Here is a 10,048-nt window from a genome sequence, read left to right on the forward strand (position 1 = left end):
CCCTAATTGGGTTGACCCAATTCCAATCCCAATTATATGCTAACTACGTAATTTAAGGTATACACTAACCTAAACAAGTTTGGTAAGTCTAAGTTTCTTCCTACGAGCTTCCGACGATCTTTCAGCAAACTACCTGTTAGGGTAAACACCTTTTTCTTAGCCGTGACCCGGGGGGTCGTCTCGGCTCGTTCGGGGGTCCGAATGGCGAGGATCTCCCTGGGGCGTTGCTCGTCTCTGCCAAGGCGGTCGGGCGCGGCCTCGGCCTCGGGGCGACGCTGCGACTTCCTCCGGGCGGGGATGCTGCGTATCCGGACGGGGGCCTCGGCTCGGTACCTGCACAAAGGTCGGGTCGGGATGCTCCACCCGACCCCTCCGATGATCAAGTTAGAGAGTGACGTGGAGGTCGTTTTCCTTTCAGGAGCAAGTCCCCCCTTCTCCTTCTGGCTCGGGGGTGTTTATAGGGGGACTCGGCATTACCGGGCGCACCATCCCGTCAGTCGGGGCCGTACCTCCGATAGCGTCCGACATCGCCGAGGATGTTGCGTAGGGGACCGGGGAATCGCAGGGTATGGGCGAGCTCCAACCGCTACCTACTTTTGTCTCGTCCTACTGTGCTGGGTCAACTGAAGGGGGCTGTGGGCTCAGCGAGGCTGACGTCCGGACGCAGACCGTCACCCTTATTGCTCTTCCTGGGGCGCCGCGCCTGTCCACGTGCGGGGGACGTTGCCAGGAGTGGGGTCCGCCATTTTTTGCCATATCATATCCCCCCCAAAGGAAGCCATGGCTCGGCATCGGACGGCGGGGATTCGAGGCGTGGCTTTGATCGGTAAGCGATGGTTCTCTTCGCGGTTCACGATTGAGGCACATGTCCGGGGCAAATAGACCGCGCTGCGTAGGTGCTTTCGGCGACACGCGGCCGAGGAGCACGTCTCGGGCGGGCTGGCCGCGCCGAGAAGGCGGTCTCGGGGACATATGACTGAGGAGCACGTCTCGGGCGGGCTGGCCGCGCCGAGGATGTGGTCTCGGGAACACGCGGCCGAGGAGCACGTCTCGGGCGGGCTGGCCGTGCCGAGGACGTGGTCTCGGGGACATGTAGCCGAGAAGCACGTCTCGGGCGGGCTGGCCGCGCCGAGGAGGTGGTCTCGGGGTCATGTGGCCGAGGAGCACGTCTCGGGCGGGCTGGCCGCGCCGAGGAGGTGGTCTCGGGGACATGCGGCCGAGGAGCACGTCCCGGGCGGGCTGGCCGTGCCGAGGACGTGGTCTCGGGGACATGCAGCCGAGGAGCATGTCTCGGGCTGGCTGACCGTGCCGAGGAGGTGGTCACGGGGACATGCGGCCGAGGAGCACGTCTCGGGCAGGCTGGCCGTGCCGAGGACGTGGTCTCGGGGACATGCAGCCGAGGAGCACGTCTCGGGCGGGTTGGCCGCGCCGAGGAGTTGGTCTCGGGGACATGTGGCCGAGGAGCACGTCTCGGGCGGGCTGGCCGCGCCGAGGAGGTGGTCTCGGGGACATGCGGCCGAGGAGCACGTCTCGGGCGGGCTGGCCGTGCCGAGGGCGTGGTCTCGGGGACATGCAGCCGAGGAGCACGTCTCGGGCGAGTTGGCCGCGCCGAGGAGGTGGTCTCGGGGACATGTGGCCGAGGAGCACGTCTCGGGCGGGCTGGCCGCGCCGAGGAGGTGGTCTCGGGAAAATGTGACCGAGGAGCACGTCTCGGGCGGGCTGGCCGTGCCGAGGACGTGGTCTCGGGGACATGTAGCCGAGGAGCACGTCTCGGGCGGGCTGGCCGCGCCGAGGAGGTGGTCCCGGGGACATGTGGCCGAGGAGCACGTCTCGGGCGGGCTGGCCGCGCCGAGGAGGTGGTCTCGGGAACATGTGGCCGAGGAGCACGTCTCGGGCGGGCTGGCCGCGCCGAGGAGGTGGTCTCGGGAACATGCGAAAAGATCGTCGTTCCTCTTAGGCGTCGAGGAGTCGCAGTGGCCGTTCTCCCTGTCCTTCCCTGCAGCGACCTTGGGTCCGCATTTATGATGGGGTGTTCGTTGACCTTCCCTGATGCGATGAGTGAGTGTGCGGATGAGCTGTTGGCCGCTATGGGGAGACGAAGGGACGTCTCTCCCGGCGGGATTTTTTCTATGTAAACGGCGCACTCGGCCCGTTTCTCGATTCTTGTTGCTGAGTCTTGTGCCTCGTCGTCCTTTCTGTCATCGCGCCTTCTCCTTTCCTACGCCGTCACTCCCCAGTCGCTCTCTCGCCGTCCCTCTTGTTCGTTCTCAAGCCGGTAAGGATGCCCCTCTCACCTGTCTCTCCACCTTTGTCCCTCGATAGAGCCTGGGAGCGCACGCCTCCGCCCTCCCTAGACGAGGAGGCGGCGCGAGCCCTTGAGGCTCTAATGTGGCCGCACGACCTCGACTCGGCGGTGAGCGGGTCGTTGCTGGAAAAGCTCCGGGAGCGTTTTCACATCCCGGAGGAGTTTGTTCTGGTCGCACCCGATCCGGGGCAGCGGTCGTACGACCCGGTCCCTCGAGGTTTCGCGCTGACTCAAGATGCCCTAGAGGCTGGGTTGCGCCTTCCCCTTCACCCTATCATTGTCTCCTGTCTTTCTCTGTGGCGGATTTCGCCTTCCCAGGTGGCGCCTAATTCATGGCGTTACCTAGTAGCGTTCTTAGGGGAATGTTATTATGCTAACATCACCCCTACCCGAAACCTCTTTCTCTCTTGTTTTCGCCTTCTCAAGGGGCCGGGGGGCTATTTCGTGTCAGCCCGGACCGGTTTTCGCGTCGGGGGGGCCCCTTCGAATAACAAAGGGTGGAAGGGGCGGTTTTTTTACGTTAGCTGGTCGAAGGATTGGGGCTTCGGAGTTCGGTGGGCAGTGAGGGTAATAGATAACACAGTCCCGGACTTGAACGACGAGGAGCGTCGGGACCTGAAGAGGCTTCGGGCAATCCTTCCCGGTTCTCAGGCCATCCGAGCTATGACCGAGGAGTGGCTGGCCGAGGCGGGCCTTAGCCCGGCTTTCGGGGGTACGTTTATAGCGGGTGTTCTTCGTGTCTCGCCTGTTCCCACAGTTTGTGATAGTTTGCTTGTTTTCCTTTGTAGGAATGAAGCTTCTGTCACTACGCGGTGGCCGTTCGTCGTCGGCTTCTTCCCCACGCCCGTCCGCCGCTCTCTCTCCGCATCCCTCAGCCGACCCGTTGCCCGGCTCGGCGGACGCTCCGTTAGAGATCCTGGAGGGGCGCCCGTCAAAGAAGGCGAAAACAGCTGGTCCCGGGAAAGCCAAGGCGGGGGCCCTCCCTTCGACAACCGTTGGCACAAAGCGGGCTGTTCGGGATGACTAGCCTTCCCAAGTGGACGGGTCTAGCCAAGGGGCGGCCGGGAAGAGGTCGAGCCTGCCTACGGTGGACGACCTGTGCGGGCTACGCACGGGGGCCGACGAGCCTCTATGGTCGTTGGTTATGGGCGAGCTTCCTTTGGGGGAGGCTTCCGACCCGCTAGTCGCCCGCTGGAAAGGGCTATCCCGGGGGGACAAGGTATGGGCCGGGGGAGATCCCTCGGCCGCTTTTCTTCGAGGCGTGCTCCACCCCGACTTGGCTCGGGACCTATACACCCTGCCCTCGGAGGCTATGCTCAACAAGGCGGGGAGGTTTCTGACACTGGTAAGTGTTTTGTTAACTTCAAGTGTCTTTGTGACCGTGCGTTGATCCTCTTTCTTCTGCGGTAGGGCCTCCACTACTCGACGGCGCTGATGGACCGAGTGCGTGATGCTGGCCAGGTAATCTGGAACCTCAGCGAGTGCAACTCTGAGCTGTGCCACCAGCTAGAGGAAGTTCGGGCCGGGTCGGGCCCAGAAGCGGTGGCGGCCGCGGAAAAACGCGCGACCGACTCCGAGGAGGAGGTGGCGCGCCTGAAGGCGGAGCTCGAGCAATCGGGCAGTTCGGTCAAGGAACTCGAAGAGTTTCTCCGTTTGGATCGGGCGGAGCTGCGCCTACTGAGGTCGGAGGCGCTTGGCCTTACCAAAAGGGCGGAAAAGGCCGAGGCTGAAGCCCGCGCAGCTTCGGACGCGCTAGCCGAGGAGGTCCGCCTTCGCCCGTCGAAGGATAAAGAGGCGATCGAAGCTTACAAGAAGTCCGAGAACTTCGAGCTTGGATTGACCCGAATGGGGCGAGTATCCTACGAGTACAGATACAGAATCGCCCTAGGTCGCTTCGGCTCATGCCCTCCTGGCTCCGAGGTGGAAAGGGATCCCTTTGCCTCCCATCCCGTGGATCTGGAGGTGGACATGCCGGAGGACGTGCCATTCGACGACCGCCCGAAGACTCCAGGAGAGTGATGAGCGTTGTTTTTTGTATGTCGGAGTCGAGGTCGAGGGTGTGAGGGGTTTTCTGTATGAGTTTTGGTTTCTGTTCCTCATGGTTATGGTTCTGTATCCCCTCCTTTTTAATAAGATGCTCTTTTCTTCTGATTTCCGTGTTTGCGTAGTGCCCGTGTCTTCAGATGAAGTATTTTCTAAGGTTCTGTATGTTCCAAGTCCGGGGCACGGGGTCGCCATCCATTGTTGCGAGTCGGAACGTCCCCGGTCGGGATACTCCGATGACCCGGTAGGGTCCTTCCCACTTCGGGGCCAGTTTCCCCCTTACTTGGGTTGGGTGGCTGACCTCGATTTTGCACAGAACCAGGTCCTCAATCTTTATCGACCGGGGTCGCACCCTCCGGTTGTAGACCCTTGCCATGGCTCTTTTGTAAGAAAGAGCTTTCTGGTGTGCGCTGGCCCGTCTTTCCTCGAGCAGATCCAGGTTGGATCGGAGTCCTTCACACGAGGCCTCTTCGCTGTAGCCTGTTGTCCGCGGAGTTGGGACGGCTACTTCGGATGGTAATACGGCCTCGGTCCCGAACGTGAGGCTGTAGGGAGACTCCCCGGTCGGGGTCTTGGGGGTAGTGCGCAGCGCCCACAGGACGCTCGGGAGCTCTTCGATCCAAGCCGATCGGGCAGCAGACACCCTCCTCTTGAGACCGTCGACGATAGACCGGTTGGTTACTTCAGCTAGCCCGTTCGCCTGGGGGTAAGCCACCGAGCTGAATCTCAGCTGAATTTTGTGCTCGGCGCAAAACTTTTGGAACCTCCTGCCGGCGAATTGAGGTCCATTATCGGTGACGATGGACTGGGGCAGGCCAAACCGTGTTATGAGGTTTCTCCACACGAACCTTTCCACTTGTGACTCCGTAATGGTGGCTAGGGGCTCGGCTTCGACCCACCTGGTAAAGTAGTCCACTCCTACGATGATGTACTTCCGCTGGCCGGAGGCGGGTGGGAGAGGCCCGAGTATGTCCAGCCCCCACTGCGCGAATGGCCAAGCACAGTCGACGGGGGTGAACAGGACCGCCGGCTGTCGGGCGATGCGGGCGTGCTCCTGGCATGAGCTGCATCGCCGCACGAAAGCTTTCGCGTCCTGGCGCATGGTCGGCCAGTAATACCCCTGTCGGAGTATCTTGTGCGCCAGGGCTCGTTCGCCCATATGTTCCCCGCAGGCCCCTTCATGCATGTCGGACAGAACTGTCCGGGCTTCGTTCGGCTCTAGACAGCGTAGCAAGGGGCACGAGAAAGACCGCTTGTACAACCGTCCTCCTTCTTCAGAGTACCATGCCTGCGTCCGACGCAAGCGTCGAGCCGCTGTTTCGTCGTCGGGTAGGGTCCCGTCTCGCTTGAAGCGTAGCATCTCTTGTACCCAGGTGGCCGGCGCGTCGTCCGTGACGGTGGCGACGACCTCTATGGCTCGGTGGGGGAGCTCTTCGGTCTCGGGTCGAGCCTTGGGGGCCGAGCCGGACGCCAGTTTTGCCAGGGTGTCGGCTCGCTGGTTCTCGCTCCTGGGAACATTCGACAATCCAAAATGGACGAACTTGGTGGCAAGGTTTTTTACCTGTGCCAAGTATTTCGCCATGGTCGAGTCCCGGGCTTCGTATTCGCCGTCGAGCTGCCTAGCCACCAGCTGTGAGTCGGTGATTACGCGTATGTCGGTCACCCGCATCTCCAGCGCCAATCGGAGCCCTACCAGGAGAGCCTCGTATTCTGCTTCGTTGTTGGTGGCCCTGAACCCGAAACGGAAGGAGCGCTCAATCGAGCGGCTGTCAGGTGTCACCAGCACCAGCCCTGCGCCGGCGCCCTTTGCGTTGGCCGACCCATCTACGTGGAGAGTCCACGTGTCACGCGGTGGCTCGAGTTCTTCGCCTGTACTCGGGGTCAGCTCCGCGATAAAGTCTGCCACGGACTGGGCTTTAATGGTGGTCCGAGGCGTGTACTGTATGTCATGCTCGCCGAGCTCCACTGCCCATTTGAGGAGGCGCCCTGCAACGTCGAATTTAGACAGAACGAGCCGAAGCGGCCGGTCAGTTATTACCTCTATCGGGTGGGCCTGGAAGTAAGGGCGGAGCCTTCGCGCTGACAGGACGAGCGCCAGTGCCAGCTTTTCGATTGGCGGGTAGCGTCCCTCTGGTCCGCTTAGCATGTGGCTGACATAGTAGACCGGCAGTTGGTCGCTGGAGTTTTCCTTGACCAGAACCGAGCTGACCGCGTGCTGAGAGGCGGCGAGGTAGAGGCTCAACTTCTCCCCTGGGGAGACTGACACGAGTCGGGGGAGGTTGGCCAGGTGTTGCTTCATCTGCTCGAAGGCCCTTTCACATTCCGCCGTCCATTGGAAGTTTTTTGGATCCTTCAAGGCCTTGAAGAAGGGGAGGCAGCGATCTCCCGATCGGGAAAGGAAGCGTGATAGGGCGACTAACCTCCCGTTAAGGCGTTGCAAGTCTCTGATCGTCCGAGGGGGCTGCATGTCTATGACAGCCTGGACCTTTTCCGGGTTGGCGTCAATCCCTCTCTCGTGTATGATGAATCCGAGGAATTTTCCCGAGGTTACGCCAAAGGCGCACTTGGCAGGGTTGAGGCGCAGGCCGAACCTTCACAGGGTGTCGAATGTTTCAGCCAGGTCGGAAGGATGAGCTTCGGCTGTTTGGCTTTTCACGATCATGTCGTCGACATATACCTCCATGTTTCGTCCAATCTGGTGGGCAAACATCCTGTTCACCGTCCTTTGGTAGGTGGCCCCGGCATTTTTCAACCCGAACGGCATGACTTTGTAAAAATATATCTCCTGCTCGGTGAGGAAAGCTGTGTGTTCTTGGTCTTCGGGTGCCATCCTGATTTGGTTGTACCCGGAGAAGGCATCCATAAACGAGAGACGGGCGTGGCCGGCTATGGCGTCGACTAGCTGGTCGATCTTCGGTAGGGGGTAGCAATCTTTTGGGCAAGCATTGTTGAGACTGGTGTAGTCAATGCACATCCGCCAGCTTCCATTAGGCTTTTTGACAAGGACTACATTGGAGAGCCATTGTGGGTACCTGGCCTCTTCTATGAAACCGGCCGCCAGAAGTCGGCTTACCTCTTCTCGGATGGCAAGTTGCCGATCTGGGGCCTGCCGCCTGGGCCTTTGTTTCACCGGACGGGCATCGGGCGAGATGTTTAGGTGGTGTTGCGCGACTTCCGGGTGGACTCCTACCAGGTCAGATGGCGTCCAAGCGAAGATGTCGGCGTTGGCTTGCAGAAGGCCGACGAGCTGCTGTTGCTCCTGTTCGGGCAGTCCTAACCCGATCTTGACTGTTTGGTCGGGCCTGCCTTTGATCAGTGGTAAGTCGATGGTGGATTCCTTCGGCTCGGGGCGGGGGGTCGGTTTTTTTCCCTCCCGGGGGTCCTCCAGCGGGGACTGGATCCTCGCTCTCTTGTTTAGTGATACGGCGGTTAAGTAGCAACGCCTGGACTCCCAGGAGTTCCCCGCTACTTCTCCGACCCCATCGTGGGTCGGGAACTTGATGGTTTGGTAGTAAGTTGAGATGACGGCTCGGATCTTGTTGAGGGTTGGCCGTCCGAGGATGGCGTTGTATGCCGTGGGGAGGTCGACCACTAGAAAGGAGGTCATCACTGTCTTTGTCCTCGGGGAAACTCCCAAAGTTAGGGGTAGGGTGATAACCCCTAGTGACGAGATTGAGGCGCCGGTGAACCCCGTGAGCGTTGAGCATACCGGCTTCATGTTCTCCTTCACCAGGCCGAGCTTTTGGAAAGCGTCCCAATAAAGTATATCGGCCGAGCTTCCAGTGTCGACCATGATCCTTCTTACTTGCGCGTTGGCGATTCTGGCTGATATCACCAGTGCGTCATCATGTTCGGCTGGCATGGGTCCCCCGGTCGGGAAGGTGACTTCGGGGCCTTTTTCATGTTTGGAAGCTTCGGCTTGGGAGGCCCTGGCGTAGGCCTTTCCGCCCGCCATGGAGTTCCCTCCGGACGCTGGCCCGCCGGTTATGACATCTATGTGCCGCTCGATGGGTCCCTCCGGGCGTGGCGAGAACTCCTTTTCTGGCCGGAGGTATGAGCCGAGGTGCCCTCGGCGGATGAGCTCCTCAATTTGCCTTTTTAATTCTCGACACTCCTCGGTGTCGTGATCGGGCTATCGGTGAAAACGGCAGTATTTAGAGCGGTCCGCGAGTTCGCGCGGGCTATTCATCGGGTGAGGATCTTTGAGAAGACCTTTCTCCTTGATGTGGAGAAATATTTCGGTCCGGGAGGAGTTCAGGCCTGGGGGAGGGGACCTGGGTACTGCATCGTCGAGTCCGCCAGCCCTACGCCGGGAGGTAGCAGGCTGTTGCTGCCGGGGCTGCTCTGGCTTAACCCTCTTGCGCTCGTCGCGCCTTCCAACCATCCATGCTTCAGCAGCGACGAACTGGTTTGCGCGTTGTAACATTTCGGGTACCGAAGTGGGGGGTCGCTCCACTAGAGACCAAAAGAATCGGGTAGGCCGCAGGCCCATCATGAATGCCTACATCATCAAAGAGGGGTGAGCATCAGTCAGCTCACGAATTTGTATGGTGAAGCGGTCCACGAAGTGAGAAAGGGGCTCGTCCTCCCTCTGGTTGAGCCCGAGGAGCATTGCCACCGACGGCCTCGGCTTGGCGTGAGCCAGAAAGTTAAGTTCGAAATCCTTGGCCAACTGGTTGAAAGAGGCGATGGACGCAGTCTTCAGATTGTTGTACCACGCCCGGGCTGGGCCTCGCAGGGTTGTCGGGAAAGCCCTGCACATCAGGGCGTCGGACGTCCCATACAGCGCCATCTGGGCGCGGAAAGCGGCTACGTGGTCAGCCGGGTCGGTGGCGCCATCGTAGGCGTCTAATGAAGGGAGCCGAAAATGCGGCGGGATCGCATGCTCTTGAATCTCGGGGGTAAAAGGGGACCCCTGGTGTTGCTCGGCCCCCGGGTCTCCCCTGGTCCGGCAAACCTCACGCTGCACCTCGTCCAGTCGGCGGCCTACGAGGCGTAGCTGGGCCCACAGGCCCTCCGCCGAGTCTGAAATCGGGGCTACGGGCGTCGGGTGCGTCGCTGGGTCCTCCGCTCCTCGGCTCCCGGGTTGGGTCGATTGGCCCGGAGGCGAAGCGGGAGACTCGGGAAGCGATGCGGGGTTCTGGGCGGCGGACCGTTGCCGTGGTGGAGGCAGGGTTGAGTGCGAAGACGTTGGAGGAGAGACCAGCGGAATGATGGTCTGCATCACTCCCGTAAGAGCCCGGACCTGGTGTGTGAGGTCGTAGAAGGCTTCAGGCGGCACGGGGGACGGGCCACCGGGATTGGCGATGGGCGGCGATAGACCAGGGTCGTTGAACGATCGCCAATAGCGCTCCGAGATCGCAGCGGGGCGCTCGTCCCGAACCCCCTCCTGTTGGGGATGCTCTTCCGTTGCGTCGGTCGTGTGCGACCTGACGGCTGGGGGTTCGTCGGAGTGAGCCTGTTGATCGCTTGACATTCGGACCGGCCCTCCTTCTAGCGCCATTATGTTAGGGTAAACACCTTTTTCTTAGCCGTGACCCGGGGGGTCGTCTCGGCTCGTTCGGGGGTCCGAATGGCGAGGATCTCCCTGGGGCGTTGCTCGTCTCTGCCAAGGCGGTCGGGCGCGGCCTCGGCCTCGGGGCGACGCTGCGACTTCCTCCGGGCGGGGATGCTGCGTATCCGGACGGGGGCCTCGGCTCG

The 10,048-nt window shown here is 61.1% G+C and overlaps 3 protein-coding genes across 3 annotated transcripts; all 3 read right to left on the bottom strand.

Annotated features, from left to right (window-relative positions):
- Positions 1–606: 606 nt before the first annotated feature.
- Positions 607–1,152, bottom strand: LOC135604740 (uncharacterized). Its single transcript, XM_065094393.1, has one exon. The coding sequence runs from the start codon at positions 1,150–1,152 to the stop codon at positions 607–609; it is 546 nt and encodes a 181-aa protein (XP_064950465.1).
- A 3,332-nt stretch (positions 1,153–4,484) lies between these two features.
- LOC135604741 (uncharacterized) lies at positions 4,485–6,815 on the bottom strand. Its single transcript, XM_065094394.1, has 2 exons — positions 5,332–6,815; positions 4,485–5,247 (listed from the first exon to the last, which is right to left on the bottom strand). The coding sequence occupies exons 1-2, from the start codon at positions 6,813–6,815 to the stop codon at positions 4,485–4,487; spliced, it is 2,247 nt and encodes a 748-aa protein (XP_064950466.1).
- Positions 6,816–8,849: 2,034 nt separating this feature from the next.
- LOC135604742 (uncharacterized) lies at positions 8,850–9,572 on the bottom strand. Its single transcript, XM_065094395.1, has one exon. It carries the CDS (start codon positions 9,570–9,572, stop codon positions 8,850–8,852), a length of 723 nt encoding a protein of 240 aa, XP_064950467.1.
- Positions 9,573–10,048: the final 476 nt, after the last annotated feature.

This window comes from Musa acuminata, chromosome BXJ2-2 (assembly GCF_036884655.1).
Source record: "Musa acuminata AAA Group cultivar baxijiao chromosome BXJ2-2, Cavendish_Baxijiao_AAA, whole genome shotgun sequence".
NCBI lineage: Eukaryota > Viridiplantae > Streptophyta > Magnoliopsida > Zingiberales > Musaceae > Musa > Musa acuminata.

Coding starts and splice junctions, on each gene's coding strand:
- LOC135604740 (XM_065094393.1), bottom strand. CDS start 1,152: ATGACCCCGAGACCACCTCCTCGGCGCGGCCAGCCCGCCCGAGACGTG.
- LOC135604741 (XM_065094394.1), bottom strand. CDS start 6,815: ATGCAGCCCCCTCGGACGATCAGAGACTTGCAACGCCTTAACGGGAGG. Junction 5,248..5,331: donor TGTGCTTGGCCATTCGCGCA/GTGGGGGCTGGA, acceptor CTACTTTACCAG/GTGGGTCGAAGCCGAGCCCC.
- LOC135604742 (XM_065094395.1), bottom strand. CDS start 9,572: ATGCAGACCATCATTCCGCTGGTCTCTCCTCCAACGTCTTCGCACTCA.